Source organism: Schistocerca americana, chromosome 3 (genome assembly GCF_021461395.2).
Source record: "Schistocerca americana isolate TAMUIC-IGC-003095 chromosome 3, iqSchAmer2.1, whole genome shotgun sequence".
Classification (NCBI taxonomy): Eukaryota; Metazoa; Arthropoda; class Insecta; order Orthoptera; family Acrididae; genus Schistocerca; species Schistocerca americana.
Genome location: NC_060121.1, coordinates 887193523 through 887214694, shown reverse-complemented (window position 1 = coordinate 887214694; position 21172 = coordinate 887193523). Strand labels below are relative to the sequence as shown.

At 42.9% G+C, this 21172-nt stretch overlaps 1 protein-coding gene across 1 annotated transcript in view; it reads left to right on the top strand.

Annotated features, from left to right (window-relative positions):
* The window catches only part of LOC124606470, a 140752-nt gene that overhangs the window by 8973 nt on the left and 110607 nt on the right, over positions 1-21172 (top strand). Inside the window, exon 2 of the mRNA XM_047138451.1 lies at positions 16396-17168. Within this exon, the coding sequence (XP_046994407.1) occupies positions 16396-17168 (773 nt within the window). The remainder of the gene's footprint in view (positions 1-16395; positions 17169-21172) is intronic.

The window sequence follows — 21172 nt, the reverse complement described above, 5'->3', positions numbered from 1 at the left end:
CTGCTACATTCAGAAAGTGATTGTTAAAAATACTTGCAGCTTGTGAATTATCGCTCACAACATGTTCATTTAGCTTTATTTCTATGGTATGCTGTGCACTGGCTGCCCCGTATCCCATTTGACAATATTCCATATAGTTTTAATCTTATTATCCGCATTATTAATTTCTGTCAAAACACATAAGCTTCTCGACTTCTTAATGACTTTCCTTTACAGTATCTTTTGTAGTAAACAAGTAATGTCGGATCCTGACTTATTCTGGCCTGTCCATATATTTCCCTCTTCGTCTTACACGATATCTTAATTCCCTTAGTAATCCATGGCTTTCGTAACTTTGTAATGGCTTTTTTTGAGTAACGTTTCAGGAAAGCAACTCTCAAATATTGAGACAAATTTACGGTGGAATAAGTCTAATTTGGTATCAGCATCATTTTCTGTGTATACTTCGTCCCATTCTACCTCTTCTAGGCTGCTCATAAAACTCTGTACCCTGTTTGCATCAATAGGTCTCTCTGCCTTGTATGAACCTGCCTGAATCCTGTAAGGTGCTATATGTGTTATTTACATTAATTGTGCATCATGATCAGTTAGCCCATTAACAACTGGGTACACATTAATTGTTTCTGCTTGAGCACTGTCTATGAAAATGTTATCGATAATTGACCTACTATCCTGCTGCACACGAGTTGGAAAATTTACAACAGATACTAGACTGAAACAGTCAAACAAACATTCTAGCTCATTTTTCCTATCTGTATCTTTTAAGAAATCTACATTAAAATCACCATAAACCACTAACTGCTTCTTTTTGTCTGACAGGTAGCCCTATAATGCCTCTAGGTTTTTCATGAATAGCTGAAAGTTACCTTGAGGGGATCTGTAAGTTGTTACAATTACTGAAGATGTATATTGCAGTAGCATCTCACAAGAACGTGCTTCAAGGATCTGATCTACGCAAAAACTATTTGTTTCAATAGTTTTGACATTGTTTCCAGTTTTTATATAAGTAGCAACTCCTCATTTTTCCATGTTGACTGTACATGAATAAGATGCTAATCTGTAATCCCTTAAATTTAACTTCTCCATCTCTGCGGTTACATGGTGTTCAGAGAGACACCAAGCATTCTGTACCTTCAGAATATACCCCATTTTCTAGGCATCCAAGGCGCTCATCTATCATATTTTTCAATCCTCTAATGTTCTGATGAAACACCCAAATTTTATTTCTTTGGATACTGCTACAGACATTATGGCACTGTTCTATTTTAATCTGTTTCAATACTCTCTGTCTGTAACCTGACTCTAACCTAAGAAATGTGTCACTCTGACTCCAGTAATCACAGGTATTTTGTCTTGTGTGCGTGTGGCCCCCCTTACATTTTCTGCAAGAAGATCAACTAATCTATCCTTCCTCCTCCTATTCAGGGGCAAGCCATGACTAGTGTAACCCCCCCCCCCCCCCCCCAGTTGCATCAACAGGCACAGATTTAGTTTCTGCCAACAACAACTCCTCCCCCCCCCCCTCCCCCCACAGCTCTCAGTTAACACGGTACACGGTTGACAGCCGTCCTAACCCAGGGCTGGTCATGGCGCTGCAAAACATCCACAAACCCCACACGAGTGTGAGCTGTTGCTGCTCCTATTACTTCCAGGTCATACCTAATACTAAGTCCGAATTGCTAGCCAGGCTGTTTCCTGTTCCTCCTACCATAAGAATATGATCCTCACCCGTTCGCATGGCGTTAGCGTGTGCGCCATCCAGCGATCCAGATGAAAACTTGTCAACTGGCCCTTAAGGGCTGTGCTTTCCTCAACAGTCATTCACATTCTATTCCCTGTAACCCCCTTTCCATTAGATGGGTAGATCACACAACTAATGAGGAGGTATTGAATAGAATTGGGGAGAGGTGAAATTTGTGGGACAACTTGACTAGAAGAAGGGATCGGTTGGTAGGACATGTTCTGAGGCATCAAGGGATCACCAGTTTAGCATTGGGGGCAGCGTGGAGGGCAAAAATCGTAGAAGGAGACCAAGAGATGAATACACTAAGCAGATTCAGAAGGACGTAAGTTGCAGTAGGTACTGGGAGATGAAGAAGCTTGCACAGGATAGAGCAGCATGGAGAGCTGCATGAAACCAGTCTCTGGACTGAAGACCACAACAACAACACTCCCCTTTCCGGTAAAGGCATGTTTCAAACGAGTAAATTCAAGCAGTTATAACAGAAGGACTAAAATTCAGTAGCCGAGCGGTTCTAGGCGCTTCAGTCTGGAACCGCGCTGCTGCTACGGTCGCAGGTTCGAATCCTGCCTCGGGCATGGATATGTGTGATATCCTTAGGTTAGTTAGGTTTAAGTAGTTCTACGTTCTAGGGGACTGATGACCTCAGATGTTGAGTCCCATAGTGCTCAGAGCCATTTCAACCAATTATTGAACTATATGAAATAAAATCGTCATTACTTCTGAACGGTTCAAACTGCATGGTTCGCCGCGGGGGATGATGGGAATTAGTATGCGCATCACTACGTGCATTGTTGTTGTTGGCCACTTTCATTTGAATGGGTTCGTAAGTAAGCAAAATTGGCGCATTTCGGGAACCGAGAATACGCATTTCGTGATCGAGAAGTCTCTTCGCCCCCAACGGATGAGTCTGTGGTGTGCGATGTCCAGTGACGGAATAATCGGTGCGATATTCCTTGATGGCTCCGTGAATACCGAAATGTACGTCAAGATTTTGGAAGATGATTTCATCCCCATTATCCAAAGTGACCATGATTTCGACAAGGTGTGGTTCATGCAAGACGGAGCTCGACCCCATAGAAGCAGGGGTGTGATTGCTGTCCTTGAGGAGTACTTTGGGGACCACTTTCTGGCTCTGAGGTACCCACAGGCCACTCGAATGGGCCTCGATTGGCCGCCATATTCTCCAGATCCAAACACATGAGACTCCTTTTTGTGGGGCTATATTTAAGACTAGGTGTACAGCAATGACCCCAAAACCATTGCTGAGCTGAAAACAGTCGTTCAGGAGGTCATCGACACCAACGATGTTCCGACATTTCAGCGGGCCATGCAGAATTTCGCTATTCGTTTGCGCTACATCATCGCCAATGATGGCAAGCATGTCGAACATGTCATAACCTAAATTGGAATATTTGTAGTGACTTTTGCATGTTGAATAAAGTGTTTGCAAGCCGCAGTTTGTAACTAATTTACTTTTTTTGTTCATATAGTTCAGTAATTGTCACTCCGTATGTGTAAAGTCACAGGTGAAATCTGTGCAAAAGTGTAAATGCTCGTTTGTTAAAAGTCTTAAATCTCTGAAAAGTCTTCATCGATTGGTTCGAAATTGTGATACAACGTTGCATTCGAATAAGCGCGTGTTTATATATAGGCCTACCTATCGTTAAATATATTTAGCATGTATATGAATATGTAACATATAAAGAGGAAAACTTATTACCAAAAATCTTTTACACGTAACTCTAACGGAGAATTGGATGGACATAGGCTATATATATTTTAATACCATATATACAGGGTGGTCCATTGATCGTGACCGTGCCAAATATCTCATGAAATAAGCGTCACACGAAAAAACTAAAAAGAACAAAAATTGTCTAGCTTGAAGGGGGAAACCAGATGGCGCTATGGTTGGCCCGCTAGATGGCGCTGCCATAGGTCAAACGGATATCAACTGCGTTTTTTTTAATAGGAACTCCCATTTATTATTACATATTCGTGCAGTACGTAAAGATATATGAATGTTTTAGTTGGACCACTTTTTTCGCGTTGTGATAGATGGCGCTCTAATAGTCACAAACGTATAAGTACGTGGTATCACGTAACATTACATTCCTCCAGTGCGGACGGTATTTGCTTCCCGATACCCGTGTTAAACTGGACCGTTTACCAACTGCGGGGAAGGTCGATATCGTGTTGATGTATGGCTGTTGTGATCAAAATGCCCAACGGGCGTATGCTATGTATGCTGCTCGGTATCCTGGACGACATCACCCAAGTATCCGAACTGTTCGCCGTATAGTTACGTTATTTAAGGAAACAGGTAGTGATCAGCCACATGTGAAACGTCAGCCACGACCTGCAACAAATGATGATGCCCAAGTAGGTGTTTTAGCTGCTGTTGCGGCTAATCCGCACATCAGTAGCAGACAAATTGCGCGAGAATCGGGAATCTCAAAAACGTCGGTGTTGAGAATGCTACATCAACATCGACTGCACCCGTACCATATTTCTATGCACCAGCAATTGCATAGCGACGACTTTGAACGTCGTGTACAGTTCTGCTACTGGGCACAAGAGAAATTACGGGACGATGACAGATTTTTTTGCATGCTTTCTGTTTAGCGACGAAGCGTCATTCACCAACAGCGGTAACGTAAACCAAAACAATATGCACAATTGGGCAACGGAAAATCCACGATGGCTGCGACAAGTGGAACATCAGCGACCTTGGCGGATTAATGTACGGTGCGGCATTATGGGAGGAAAGATAAGTGGCCCCCATTTTATCGATGGTAATCTAAATGGTGCAATGTATGCTGATTTCCTACGTAATGTTCTACCGATGTTACTACAAGACGTTTCGCTGCATGACAGAATGGCGATGTACTTCCAACATGATGGATGTCCGGCACATAGCTCGCGTGCGGTTGAAGCGGTATTGAATAGCATATTTCATGACAGGTGGATTGGTCGTTGAAGCACCATACCATGGCCCGCACGTTCACCGGATATGACGTCCCCGGATTTCTTTCTGTGGGGAAAGTTGAAGGATATTTGCTATCGTGATCCACCGACAACGTCTGACAACATGCGCCAGCGCATTGTCAATGCATGTGCGAACATTATGGAAGGCGAACTACTCGCTGTTCAGAGGAATGTCGTTACACGTATTGCCAAATGCATTGAGGTTGACGGACATCATTTTGAGCATTTATTGCATTAATGTGGTATTTACAGGTAATCACGCTGTAACAGCATGCGTTCTCAGAAATGATATGTTCACAAAGGTACATCTATCACATTGGAAGAAGCGAAATAAAATGTTCAAACGTACCTACGTTCTGTATTTTAATTTAAAAAGCCTACCTGTCCATGTCTCGTGGTCTTGCGGTAGCGTTCTCGCTTCCCGCGCACTGGGTCCCGGGTTCGATTCCCGGCGGGGTCAGGGATTTTTCCTGCCTCGTGATGACTGGGTGTTATTGTGTCGTCTTCATCATCATCATTCACCATCATTTACGGTCGGATGGAGGCAATGGCAAACCACCTCCACTAGGATCTTGCCTAGTACAGCGCTGCGGGTCTCCCCCATCGTTCCCTACGCTCCTCGGACCTCATCACCTGTTACCAACTGATTGTCTAAAATTAAGACCCATATGTTTGTGACTATTACAGCGCCATCTGTCACAAAGCGAAAAAAGTGGTCCAACTAAAACATTCATATATCTTTACGTACTACACGAAAATGTAATAAAAATGGGGTTTCCTGATATCCGTTTGACCTATGGCAGCGCAATCTAGCGAGCCAACCATAGCGCCATCTGGTTTCCCCCTTCAATCTAGACGAGTTTCTTTCTTTGTAGTTTTTTCGTTTGATTCTTATTTTGTGAGATATTTGGCCCGGTCACGATCAATGGACCACCCTGTATATACGGTATTAAAAATATCTGTCCGACCGTCATTTCGCCAGTTTGCTCCGCCATCGCGTATCGACACGAAGACAAGATTAGAATAATTGCAGCCCACGCAGTGGTATCTAAGGAGAAAATGGCGCAAATGAAGCAAAACGTGTTAATATCATATGATTTAATCACCATTGTTTTGGGGATGACATTGCAATGGTTGCTTGTAGTGTAGATAAAGTACCACAACGAATGCAGTAACTTAACAGAGCCAGTTTGTAAAGTACGGCAGACAATCTGTAAGTCTAATAGGAAGTATAACCAGCATATTGTAAAGTAAATAGTAAAGACTGACAGTGAAGCCGTAGATTCGGTTGATGCGTTTTATTTATTGAGGCTGGCTGAAGATGATGGTAGCGAAAGAAATAAATGGTGGAGTAGAAATCCTACAGCGAACTAAAACAGGGTTTTCAAAATTGCGCTTGCTTTGTGCCTGAGACGGTAAGTAGCGATCGGCTTTTAATTACGGCTACGGGACATGAACATTCAATGCGAAAATCATTCATAACCTGTGACTTGCCCAGCAGGTGATGGGGAACGGATGTTAGCAATTTACTAGCGGAGACACTGGAACAAACGCGTGGATAAGGGAACGGGATGGAGTGGAAGGTGTTAAGTGTGAAAAATTGGCTAGATGAGAATAGGACTCGCACACTGAGGCTTTCGTAGAAATTTAATTTTGTGTACAGACAATTCACCCATGCCGGGAATTGACGACGATTTTTGCCTGTTATCGACATTGCTACTGGCAAGATACCGGTCACGGGAATTCCAAGACGTTCGATATTGTATTAATTTTAATTTTGAACTCGGATGGTAAATGGCAATTTTTTTCATTTGATATAACTGCAAATTAACAATTTGTTGAATTTTTCTTTGCCTGCAGCGTCAAAAATTGCTTCTTGCCAAATTGCATGATTCTACAACAACGGCAAGTACCTCTATTGTTCCTGATCTATATTAACGACATAGGAGACAATCTGAGTAGCCGTCTTAGATTGTTTGCAGATGATTCTGCCATTTACTGTCTTGTAAAGTCATCATATGATCAAAACGACTTGCAAAATGATTTAGATTCGATATCTGTCTGGTGCGAAAAGTGGCAATTGACCCTGAATAAGAAAAAGTGTGAACTTACTAACATGAGTACTAAAAGAAATCAGCTAAATTTCGATTATGCGGTAAGTCACACAAATCTGAAGGCTGTAAATTCAACTAAATATTTAGGGATTACAATTACCAATAACCTAAATTGGAACGCTCACATAGATAATATTGTGGGTAGAGCAAACCAAAGACTGCGATTTATTGGCAGAACACTTAGAAGATGCAACTGGTCTACTAAAGAGACTGCTTACACCAAGCTTGTCCACCCTATTCTGGGGTATTGCTGTGCGGTGTGGGATCCGCATCAGGTGGGACTGACGGATGACATCGAAAAAGTACGAAGAAGGGCATCTCGTTTTGTATTATCACGAAATAGGGGAGATAGTGTCAAAGACATGATTCATGAATTGGAGTGGCAATCATTAAAACAAAGGCGTTTTTGGTTCGATGGGATCTTCTCATGAAATTTCAATCACCAGTTTTCTCCTCCGATTGCGAAAACATTCTGTTGCCACCCACATACATAGGGAGAAATGATCATCACGATAAAATAAGAGTAACCAGGGCTCGCACAGAAAAATTTAAGTGCTCGTTTTTCCCGCGTACCGTTCGAGAGTCGAACGGTAGAGAGACAGCTTGAAAGTGGTTCATTGAACCTTCTTCCAGGCACTTTATTGCGAATAGCAGGGTAATCACGTAGATGTAGATGTACCCTATATATTGTAATGACTGAGTTCGCGGGTATGAAATTACGTGAATAAATGGCCGTATCGTCTGATTGCATTGACTTAGAAGCTTCAATGTTTTACAACGCCAAGGAACTGTAGACCTCAGTATGTGACACAAATTTCAAGTTGATACGTCTACTTGTTGCTGAGAAAAAGGGTTAAATAGATTGACGAACAGTTAGTCGGATAACAAATGACAATAATTTTTCTTCGTTCGTTGTAATTACAAATTCACCACTTTCGTACTTTTTCCTCCACTTGTAATGTGAAAACCTTGGTTCTTGCAAAATTTCAGCATTGCAGGCTAGCGGGAGGGACTCTACAGGTTTCGAGGAATGAATTCGTGAGTATCAAAATATGCGACATAAAGAGCCGTATCCTTTGACCGCATTGATTTAGAAGCTTCATTTTTTTACCCCGCCAAGGGACACCGTAGATCTTAGTAAGTGACCTGAATGTTAACGTGATACACCATCCCGTTCCTGAGAAAATAGTCTTTTAACAGTCGGACAGACAAACAGACAGACAACAAAGTCTATAATTGTTCCTTTTTTACCGATTGAGGTAAGAAGCCCAAAAAATGAAGTGGAGAAAATCGGAATAGGTAATCAGACCAATGGGTGGTGCAAGGAGCAAAGAAGCTCTTTTCCAGAGTCAAAGAAGTAAGAAAAACAACGAAATGCGACCTACTGGGATGTGACCAAATAACACTAGAAAACATGCAGGTGGAACATTGATGGAAAAGTCTAGAGGAGAGGCCTTTATTTAGCAATGAATATAAAATGCCAAATAATGACGACGATGATGATGATAGTGTGAATGAGGTACATTATTTAGCCTTAAGTAATACGTCTGATTTTTCTGAAAGTTGTCATTCTCTAGCAGCGCTGATACATGAATTTTAGACTTAGTTGGATATCAGTCAATATCCTTGACTTATTGTTTTAATTTTTGTTCAGGTAGGACACTTGCACTTAAACAATGACTACATTCCTGATTATAACTTTTGTGTGCCTATGGAGAAATGACTATGTGGCAGAGAGAGAGAGAAAGAGAGAGAGAGAGAGAGAGAGAGAGAGAGAGAGAGAGAGAGAGAGAGGGATTGCCGATCTGACTCAACTGTCGTACTTTGAAAGTATGCATTTTAAATATACAGAGTGAACCAAAATTCGCGTATATGGTCACCATAGCAAACGAACAGTGCAAAAATATCTCTAGCCAAAGTTTTTCCTGAACGTACGAGGGTTGGGACTTTAATAGTGGCAACTATTTATTTACAAAATAGATACGTGTTTCAAAGTTTTACCGGCCTTCAAAGTAGTCACCAGCATTGTTTACAACCCGTTGCCAGCAGTACCTGTTGTGTTGACAGTTCGAGCGGCGCGGTCTATTGCCCGACAAATTTGTAGCAGTTCTGAAGCGAATGCCGTGAAGTGTTTCCTTCATTTTAGAAATCGAGTTGAACTTAAGAGGGCTCAAGTCACGTGAGTGCAGTAGATGGTATAGCATTTAGCAGTCCCATCAGTCAAACAAATCAGTAACAGCCTGCACTGTAGGTGTTTGAGCATTGCCCCGCAAAATGATGGTCAGGTCCTGCAGAAAGTGTCATCACTTCTGTCTCTATGCTGTTCATTTTTGGAACACAACCTACGACCAGCTTAGAGACAGAAGTGATGACACTTCCTGCAGGACCTGACCATCATTCTGCAGGACAATGCTCAAGCACGTACAGTGCAAGCTGTTACTGATTTGTTTGACTGATGGGACTGCTAAGCGCTATACCACCTACTGCACTCACGTGACTTAAGCCCTCGTGAGTTCAACTCGATTTCTAAACTAAAGGAAACACTTCACGGCATTCGCTTCAGAAGTGCTACAAATTCGTCGGGCTATAGACCGCGCCGCTCGAACTGTCAACACAACTGACACTGCTAAGAGTATCTTACGGCTACCACATCGCTGGCAACGGGTTATACACAGTGCTTGTGACTACTTTGAAGGTCAGTAAAACTTTGAAACACGTATCTATTTTGTACGAGCTGTAAATAGATAGTTGCTACTATTAAAGTTCCAATCCTCGCATATTCGGTAGATAATGGACGTCAAACAAAGGCAAATTGGTACCCTCGTCAGCACACTATTGGTGTGTTGCGAGGTTAGTGCAGTAGGCATAGTTTTGGGTTAGAATATTCGAGTTCGATTCCGTACCTAGATGTAAATTTTTCATTTTTATTTTATAATTTTTATACGGCCAGTAATGCTGTAGTACACTATTCCTTAAACTACACATATCCTACAGTTACAGCCTCTTTTAACATCTAGCGTACCAATTACTAGTACACAGTCGGAAATATTCACAATGAATTAAAAAAGTATTATCTGTCATAGGATACAAATAAAAACAGATCAACAAGGAGAAATTAAACGTTCATACTACAGGGCCATCAACCATTAACGCAGCCACCTGGTGTGCATTATTTTCCCCTGCAGGCAGCCGGCCCGGTATATTTCCACTCTGCTGCGAGGCCGGTTTGTGTAAAAATCTTGCGCAGGCTTGCACGTGTTTGTTACGCGACGCAATACAGTGTACTGAGTGAAAGTGTTTCACATGAAGTGGAGAAATACAAGAATTATATTCGCCAAAGCGTAGTCATGAACAGTCACGTAGCAAAAGTCATGGGATACCACCTAACATCTGTGGCCGAGCGGTTCTAGGCGCTTCAGTCCGGTACCGCGCTGCTGCTACGGTCGCAGGTTCGAATCCTGCCTCTGGCATGGATGTGTGTGATGTCCTTAGGTTAGTTAGGTTTAAGTAGTTCTAAGTCTAGTGGACTGATGATCTCAGATGTTAAGTCCCATAGTGCTCAGAGCCATTTGAACCATTTCAACCTCCTAATATCGTGTCGGACCTCGTTTTGCCCAGTGCAGTACAGCAACTCGACAAGACATGGGCTCAAGAGGTCGTTGGAAGTCCCTTGCAGAAATATTGACCATGTTGCCTCTTTAGGCATCCATAATTGACAACGTGTTGCCGGCGTAGGATTTTCTGCGCGAACTGATCTGTCGATATTGTCCCATAAATGTTCAATGGGATTCACGTCGGGTGATTTGGGCGGCCAAATAATTCGCTCGAATCGTCCAGAATGTTCTTCAAACCAATCCTGGTGACACAACGCATCCATAAAAAATCAATCACCATCGTTTGGAAACATGGAGTCCAGGAATGGCTGCAAATGGTCTCCAAGTACCCTAACGTAACGATTTCAAGTCAATGTACGGTTCAGTTGGACCAGAGGAACCAGTCCATTCCATTTAAACACAGCCCACAGCATTATGGAGCCACCACCAGCTTGCACAGTGCTTTTTCGACGAGTCCATGGCTTCGTGGGGTCTGTGCCACAGTCGAACCTTACGAACACCTCTCCAACTGAAATCGGGACTCATTTTACGAGGCAACTGTATTCCAGTCGTCTAGGATCCAGCAGATATGGTCACAAGTCCAGGAAAGAAGCTACAGACGATGTCGTGCTGTCAACAAAGACACTCGCGTCTGCTGCATCAGCCCAGTAATGCCAAACATCGCGGCACCATCCTAACGCATACGTTAGTCCTATGCCCCTCACTGATTTCTACGGTTGTTTCACGTAGTGTTCCTTGTCTGTTACCACTGACAACTTTACGTTAACTTCGCTGCTCTCGGTCATTATGTGAAGGCGGTCGGCCACAGCGTTTTCCGTGGTGAGAGGTAATGAATGCCTGAAATTTGGTATTCCCGACCCACTCTTGACGCTCTAAGTCTCGGAATATTGATTTCCCAAACGATTTCCGTTGCGTCTAGCTCCAACTACTATTCCGCGTTCAGAGTCTGTTAATTCTCGTCGTGCGTTCATAATCACATCGGAAATCTTTGCACATGAATCACGTGTCTCCAAATGACAACTCCATTAACGTACTGTCCTTTTATATCTTTTGTACGTGATACCACAGCCATCAGTATATGTACATATCGCTATTCTATGACTTTTGTCACCTCAGACTCAGCACATGCAGTATGGACATTATTTCAAGAAGAATTTCGTGATGTTAAGCTTCCTAATTGGAGTACGATTCACCGATTAATAAGTATACTTTCGTGAAGCGGGAAGTATTCTTAACAGGAAGAACAGACAACCAGTTACAGTACTCACACAGGGAACTCTGGATAACATTCGGAATGCCTGGAAAAGTCTCCTAGAAAATCAGTTTGACGTCTTTCTCAGCAAATGGAAATTTTCTGTGGCTCTATTCAAACGGCTGCACAGTTATTCAAATTACAGTCCTAAGATCTTAGGTGCAAGATCTTAAACCAGGTGACTCTGCAAAAAAGGTCGGAGTTTTGTGAATGAGTTTTGAACTGAGTGCATGACGGAAAAATTGACCCTCACCTAACCTTCTTTTCGGACGAATTATGGTTCAGCGTAAATGGATACGTTACTTCACAAAATCACCGTTATTGGAATTTTGGAAAACCTAACGTAATACACGAGGTATCGCAGCATGATCAAAAAACAGGAGGGTGGCTCGTTATTAGCAACTGGAGAACAATGGGTCCTATTTTTTTCGAGGACACAATTAACAGCGAGAGATTTGTGGAAAATATTTTGTAGCCTTTCTGACATCAGTTAAATGAAAGAGGACGTGCGTTCACGATCCTTCAGCAGGACTCTGACGGCACATGTAGCCAAGTTCTCACTACAGGAAATTCATGACGTGTTTGAAGATAGAGTTATCACTAACAACATTTGGCCTCTGACTCTTCAAGCTTGTGGCAGAATAGGTGAAGCGTGGTAATGTGCAGACATGTTGAATGACGGTACAGAGTGTGGCACGTACCGTTTTTTGATTCGTTTTGTATATTTGTTTTTGCGTAAAGTAAAGGACAACTGAATAATTCGCTGATTTGATGACAATGTGTGTATGTATATTCGATAACAGAGCTGTCATAACATGGGTCTAGTATGGTTTTTTAGTGAGTAACGTCTGGCTGCAGTGTTAGTAAATATAGCGTACATCCACGAGCAGAATGGCTGCTCTGCGATTTTCGGCAGAGAGCGCTTGAGTATGGCGCCATCTAACTACAAATCATTGCGCACGCGTGATTTTCGCGCCTGCGCATTGTTCGCATGTCTGTTCTAAATACAGGGACGTCGACGTGGGGATACCGTCAGTCGTACCTAGCCATCGCCAAAGTTCAACCACATGAAGATGTCGGACAGTTGCTCCGAGGAAATGTTGCAGAATTTACACTACGTCATCCGGCGACAAACTTGTACGCTGCTAAAGGTCGACGGGGGTCTTGGACTCATTGACTTTCCCCGCAAATGTGCGGCCCTCCTGATTCACCGTATCGCCACCTTGCGTGAAACTGACCCAGGTGGGACAACAGCGGTTCTATTCGACCGTTATCGCCCACGATCGACGCGTGCACCAGTCTGCTTGACACATATTCCGTTCCGGATGACGACAGTCAAGGACTATTACCTCAATCAAAGTTATGTCCTAACAGTGGCCACTGACAAGGCACGCACGTCGAAGCGCCTTTACCAGCCCACGCCACATAAATTAGAGGACAGACGACCGTCGGTCATCTGGCACCAAGCTTGGGCTGATATCAACAACCCAGCCCTTCCCACGGAAGTTTCAGCGCTATGGTATCGTGTCGTAAACAATTTAATACCCACTAATCATCGCCTGGCGGCCATCCGCCTACGGCCCTCGGCTGCTTGCGGCCGATGTGGTGACGTCGACACCAGAGAGCATCGTCTCTTATGTCCTCATGTCACAGAAGTATGGGACCTTGCACGTGTGCTCATAGCGCTGATCGGTGGGACGACACCAGACAATGTGTCCACCGACTGGTTCCTTACCCCTGATATTCAAACCCACCCCCGACCAAGACGTAACGCAATGGTGTGGCTCTTGGGCCACACCATTTTCACGATCTACGACCTTTCCCTCACCGATGCTGTCTCTTTCATGGACCACCTGTGGAGCCAGCATCGACTGGCGGAATCTGATCGGAACTATACGACTACCTTTGTACGATTTCTGCAAGTTGCAATGGTCCACGGATATCAAAAGGTGTTCCGGGTTGACTAAGGCACCTCATCCAGGAATTGCCTGGGTTTACCCCTGGATCTTTGTCACTCGGACTTTGCAACTACCTTTGACTTGACTATACCTAACATTCGACATTGGAAAATTATTGCCAAACATTATTGGAAATTAGGAAACACGCCAACTATCTTAGAAGATTATTCCTTCGTTAATTCTATGGGCGATGGGATTATCTCGCCAGTTTCTTTTTCATTTGTGTGTGCTGCCGTCCCTGTTTTTACTTTGCCTTCATTTCTGACTTTATTTCTTTCTTCCTTTTTAGTTCTAAAATCACCATTTGCTTCACACCTGCAGAGAGAGGTGTCTTTCTGAGTAATGTGTCGTCGCCCCCTGAGGCATAGCAGAGTATGCCTCCGCTTTTATTTTGGTTTTATGGCAAAAAGTCTTGCACTAACAGCACCCTGCTGTACGTGCTGCGTCGACACTCGAGGATGGCGGCATTTTTGGAGCGGAAAAGGTAGGGCTATAGGGGACGACGGAGGCCCATTAAAAAAAAATAAAAAATAAAAAATAAAAAAAACCGTGAAGACAACATATGACCTCTTCATTCCCCTCTTTAATCCGCTGCGACTTTTTTTTATCTCTGGGAAGAATTACGGTAGAAAGTGGGCAAATCAATTCCACACACTTTAGATGAACATACACTATCATCCGTCAATTACTTCCATTTCTCAGAGTGAAGTGCAGTGTAATGAGCATTTTTTTACGCAGGTGTCAGAAATGCTTGAATAATGAAGTAAGGCAGTTCCAGCATCTTGCTTAATATAGGTGAATAATGTACTTCTACTATTAAGTGTTTGTGTTATGAATGTTAGAAATTACTGACGCGACAAACTGTACTGTATTTGCTGTTGACCTCTTGACACCCGCATCTGTCCTCACTGACCGGTCGCATGGGCTAAAGTGAATGCGCTAACAATTGATCACAGTTTTTTTTTAGTTTAGGGGAATGGTACACGTAAAAAAAGGAGATCTGCTGACAAAAAATGTTCAAATGTGTGTGAAATCTTATGGGACTTAACTGCTAAGGTCATCAGTCCCTAAGCTTACACACTACTTAACCTAAATTATTCTAAGGACAAACACACACACCCATGCCCGAGGGAGGACTCGAACCTCCGCCGGGACCAGCCGCACAGTCTATGACTGCAGCGTCTTAGACCGCTCGGCTGCTGACAAAGGACCAGAATGCATGGAGGGATGTAACTGCATGGAAGAGAATAGAGGAAATACTTCAAGGCAGGATGCGTCCCGCTTTTAAAGTGGAATAATAAAAACATATGTATTCTCATTTCTCTGTTAGTATTGAACAATCGCACGTGTTTTGTATAAGACCTACTGTAATTGCCATACAACGATTAAGAAACAAGATACCACATAAAGCAACCTCAAATCAGAAAATAAAGAAAGTACACCTAGATCTGGTATCAAACCGCTGGAATGGAGTATTCTAACCGAAAACTCTACCTTCTGCACTAACTTACCGGCGTATTGACTGAAGACACTTCTCACGCATATAATTACGGTGTTGCCAAATTGCATTTCTTTGACGTGTATTTTGTACCGAATGTATGTATGGGACGATATTTTATTACAGACGTTTTTGTAATGTTGGTGTTTAAGGAATTGTACTGCGGCGTCTGATCGTGCAAATTTTGTTTCACCATTTATATGCTACATACAGGGTGACAATGATCGAACTATATGAAATAAAATCGTCGTAACTTCCGAACCGTTTGCGTTAGGACGGCCAAACTGCATGGTTGGCCGTGGCGCTTGATGGTATTAGTATGCACCTTGTTGGTTTAACGATAAAGTCCACATTCATTTCGATGGGGTAGTCAATATGCAAAATTGGCGCATTTTGTGGATTGAGAATCCGTATTTCGCGATCGAGAAGTCTCTTCATCCTCATCTAGTGACTGTGTGGTGTGCAACATCCAGTCACGGAATAATCGGTGCGATATTCCTTGATGGCACAGTGAATACCGAACGATATCTGTAGGTTTTTGAAGATTATTTCATCCCCATTATCCAAAACGACCCTCATTTCGACAAGATGTGGTTCATGCAAGACCCCATCGAAGCAGGAGACTGTTTGATGCCCTGGAGGAGCACGTTGGGGACCGCAATTTGGCTCTAGGTTACCTAGAGGCCATTTGCACGGGTCTCGGATGACCACCATATTCTGCAGATCTGAACACATGCGACTCCTTTCTGTGGGGACAAGTCACGGAATAATCGGTGCGATATTCCTTGATGTCACAGTGAATACCGAACGATATCTGTAGGTTTTTGAAGATTATTTCATCCCCATTAAAGACAAGGTGTGCAGCAATAACCCCAAAATCATTGCTGAGCTGAAAACAGCCATTCAAGAGATCATAGACAGCATCGAGGTTCCAATACTTCAGCGGGTCATGCAGAATTTCGCCATTCGTCTGCGCCACATCATCGCCATTGATGGCAGGCATATCCAAGTCTCATAACCTAAATCCGAATATCTGTATTGACGCTTACACGTTGAATAAAGGGTGTTCACGCCGTTGTTTGTAACTAATTTACGTTTTTTTCAAACAGTTCAATAAGTATCACCCTGTATGTGTCGCACTGCTTTATGAAGAACACTATTGAACACACTTAAACACCCATGTAACCAGTATGTAGGTTGTGATTGTGGATTTGCTTTGATTTCTAGAGGCTGCTGCCATGGCTGGTTATAATGGTGACTGTTTCACACGAGATGGTGTATGTCTCAACACAAAGCCTCTCTGGAATGGCAAGAGAGGTGTCCAGTGTGCATGCCCCAGATGGAGTTCATCTTCCCAACACCTATCTTGTCCAGCAGTTTCCATGGCTGGTGGATAGAAGTAAGAATCAGCAGGATGCACAACTCCTTCAAGAGGCTCAGTACAATCTCGAGTCAGCTCCTGTGAAACGAGAGGCAGCTCCTCAGTATAACTGCCACCAGGACTCACAGGCGAGAGTTGTCTGCCACCAGGTAGTTGCAGGTCTCGAACACTCATATGGCCAGCAAGCGCATCGGCAAAGGCTATTTGTGGACGTGCAAGAAGAAGATGTCCACCAGAAGAATAAGCACAAGAGAGTAGTGCGCCAAGATGATGCAAACCGCCAGACTGGAGACCAACAAGACGGACACCAGGAGGATCCACCCCAGTCAAATGGGGCACAACAACAAGACCCACCTCAGTCAAATGGGGCACAAGACCAACCCCAGTCAAATGAGGCCCAGCAGCAGGATCTACCCCAGCAACAGCAGGCGGACCTTCCCCTATGTCCAGAGGACAGCAGCTGCTCCTGTGAGACTGTAAGTGGGGTCGTGAGGGCCGACTGCTCCAGCTCAGGGCTGGACCAGCTGCCCGCCGGACTGCACCCCAACACCACGCGGCTCTCACTATCTGGAAACAGCCTGCAGCAGCTTGGCAATGACTCACTGGCGGGTCTCCACAGGTATGCACTTCATCCTTCACTCTGCTTCTCAGCCTATGATGTTTTAGAGCTTGCTTGATAGATTAAAACTAAGAATCAGACAACAGTTCGAACCTGCACCCTTTTTTATATTATTTTGTTGAGACCAAAGACGCTGATGTGTTTGATTATATTGTTTCTTACAATAGGCCTATTTTGGCGTAATTGCCATCCTCCAGTTATCGGTGAAAAGTACAATATTTCAAATTTTTCAGTAGATCATTTAGCCTCTTGAAGAATTACGGTTTCTTAAGTACATCAGATGCTCCTCATATCCATATAATAACGATGTCTCAGTTGCAGTCACAGTCTTTTATAAGTTTGCTCCTTTCATGCTGTTTGAGCTATGGTAGATGTTAAATCTTTTAATCAAGTGAAACAATGGTTCCAGAGACCTTCTCAGGTGTCAAACATCTACGATGTACATACACATGAACCGTGATTTATCTTCAAACAATATTCTTAAGAATTTATTTTATTTAGTAGTGATTCATCAAGAACATTAACACATTTAATCACACTATGTAAGCATGGAAGTAGTCGCCAGGGAGTAACTGATGAAATCATAAGCAAATTCCTTTTAACAAATGTTCCCATTTGTTAAAAGGAATTATTCTCTTTAATAGTTCCTAAAAACATTTTTTAAAAGAAACAGATTTAAAATTATAATAATAAAACACCCTCTAAATATCAAGTTACAATTTATTCAGAGGCAGAAAGAAACAAGTTTTGACTGTATGAGCTCTCGGGCAGAGAACCTTGCCGCTCCCTTTTGACACGTCCATAGTTACAACCGCTCACAACAGCCTCTGAAAGACTACACTAGTGCAAATCTGCAACACACCAGATTACTTTAAACTAAAAGCTTTAACAATTTACACAAACACACAAACTATGCAACCTCGTAGGAAGGATGGAAATGGTACAAAACACTAAAAATTAAAAATATTAACTTTGCCACCGAAGGTGCAACTTGATTTTAATTTCTAAGAAAAGTCTTACGGTGAAAGGGTGGCAACTTTATATACTAAAATGATCATTTAAATAAAACCCCGTGAAATGCAATCTTATATAAAATTGTACAAGGTTGGCCAAACAATAGTTAAGATGCTCTACAGTACACAGATACCGCCTCTCAATATCATAGGCAGTAATATCAAAGTTTCTGAAAATCAAACCAAATTTCAGGTATTAGGCTGTTACGCTCCAAGTAATAAATTCGTCAACACACCAAATCCGCCAAACGTGACAGAGGCAGCTACTAACGTACGGTAGATTGATAGGGAAGTTACCAAACAACCCGAACTTCAGGTTGCCTTAACCCACCCCTACTCCTCAAGGGAAAAGCGTAACACCCAATTTATAAACAACCACCTTCCTGCGGGTGGGAAAACGAAGAAGAATGGTGGGACGACCCCAAAGCAAAGTGGCTGGTGACCTCACCAAGAAAACAAGTAGAATTTAACAAGAGTAAATCAAACAACACATCACCAATCACTTAACTTCTAATAAACTGCGATTTCTCGAGAAGACCTGGCGCAGCAACCCCCCCCCCCCCCATCCCACCCCCCACCCCCCACCGCCCAACTAGACTAGCAAGCTGGGGACGAGAGACTGACCCGGACTGACTGACTGGCCTGACTGGCGAGCTCATAGCGCCCCTTAAATGCACGCGAACAGGCAACCTTTCCCACCAGAGGGAGACACCAGAGCTGCGATTGCCACAGCGGCGCCACCGCCAGAAACGGAGGGCGACTGCTTCACACTACGCGCTGCGGCGCGCTCTTCAAAACAGCAGTTTTTACCAGGGCTCAACGCAGACTGAAGCGACGAATGAAAATTTACGCCAAACCCAGGATTCGAACGTGGGTCTCCTGCTCACTATACAGACGCGCTAACCACTACGCAACCCTGACAGAGTTGTTTTTCACAACAGCATGTCTCCCTCCTCGATTGAAATTCCGGTTCACACATCAGCCCTCTTGGTATTCCCCCTAAACTCGAACAGCACTGTAGAGGCTCTCCAACTGTATTGCAATAGCTGCAGCCTGCATATAACATCATAGATGTTTGAGGCTTGATAAGATCTCTGGAACCATACTTTCATTTGATTAAAGCACCTATGCCTCGGTTTCAGGCAGGATCCTCTGTTTCGTTCGATGGTGAGATGCTATTCCAATATAGTTACAGAGCCTCTGCATCATAGTTCGAGTTTAGGGTAGCCCATGCAGGGTTGTATAGTTTTTAGGGTATCTGTCTAGTGAGCAGGAGGCATGTGTTAGAATCCCAGTCTTCGTACAAATTTTCAGTCATACCTTCAGTTTGCGTATATAAAAATCGTTAAGTTTTTTTGTTGTAATAGTTATTTATATACTTGTCGAATTGTGAAAGTTTATTGCGTAACGGTGTTGCGTGACAGCTATACAGACAGTTGAGTCAGGGATGTTGTATGGTCACAGACAGCTTGCTTCATTGGTATTATATAGGGTTGTTCTTATCAGCTGCATTATGTTGCTTGTATGACTTGAATTTATGTTGTTTGTGATCATATGTATTTTAATCCTATTGTTTTTATGGATCTGGTTACACCAGACAGCGTTGTGATGTGCGAGGGGCCGGCCGGAGTGGCCGTGCGGGTCTAGGCGCTACAGTCTGGAGCCGAGCGACCGCTACGGTCGCAGGTTCGAATCCTGCCTCGGGCATGGATGTATGTGATGTCCTTAGGTTAGTTAGGTTTAATTAGTTCTAAGTTCTAGGCGACTGATGACCTAAGAAGTTAAGTCGCATAGTGCTCAGAGCCATTTGAACCATTTTTTGATGTGCGAGGATTGTAACAATCGTCTGATGAGTTTACGTAAATGCATGCTTTCTAGTGGTTACTTTTAATTTCGTGGTAACAAGATCTCTGATACAATTGCAGATTTTGTTTTTCTACTAATTTGCTGTTTGGAAGGATACTTTCAGTAAAATTTCCTGTGTAATGTTTATGTCTCAGATGGATCTGTTCACTTAGAATTTCTTGAGGGTAATTTTATTTGCGTGAATATATTTCGATTTCTTCTAGAATACTCATTAGTAGACTTTTTTGTGCAATATGTAAAACCTCTATGTTGTCTGCTGTATGTTGTTCTGTTATCAGCGCCCGAAAACCTCAAACCACACACACACACTCTGTTATCAAGTGATGGAAGAACTCAGCTGTCAATATAGTTGCCACGAAACATTATTATGAAATAAACTTTCATAATTCGACAATTACATAAATAACTGTTTCAGCAGAAAATTTAATTTCAATATATTCATTGTAGATGAAAAACTGCGACTTTGGTTTACATTGGCCATTTATCTGGTATAAACATGCAGCCAGTCAATTTTTTACGATTTATTCAACCATGAACGTGTTTTCGAGCCACTGCAGACTCATCATAAGAGGAAGGTGTTAAAAGAACATTATGTTGTGGACCGAGTGTAGCTAGGATACAGTGCTGATGCTGCTGGTGGAAATGACGGAAATTTAATAATCGGTGACGAAACGCTTACGAACCCGAAAGCTTTTTTGTTTTAGGTACTTACAGTGCACTGATTTGTGGTATCCACATCAGATCTCTTCCTGTGGTGTACATTATTAAGCTGTGTACAAAAAATACTATGTATACTATGTATATTCGTGTATACTGTGCGTATTTGTGTACATAGCTTAATAATGTACATCACAGGAAGAGATCTGATATGGATACCACAAGTCAGTACACTGTAAGTACCTAAAACATAAAAGCTTTCCTTCGTATATCCATAATTGAAACGGACGACTTGGGACGTCAGCTAGTTTAATATATGTTAAAAAATGACGAAATTCCTCCAGCTGTATTAAGGTGTTGGTTTTATTGGCAACTAGTTTCGATGTTGTTACAACATCGTCTTCAGGCCCATACTTGTTGACAGCAACCGTGTTGTGGCAACTAGTGTTAGACACGTACGGTTGCTGT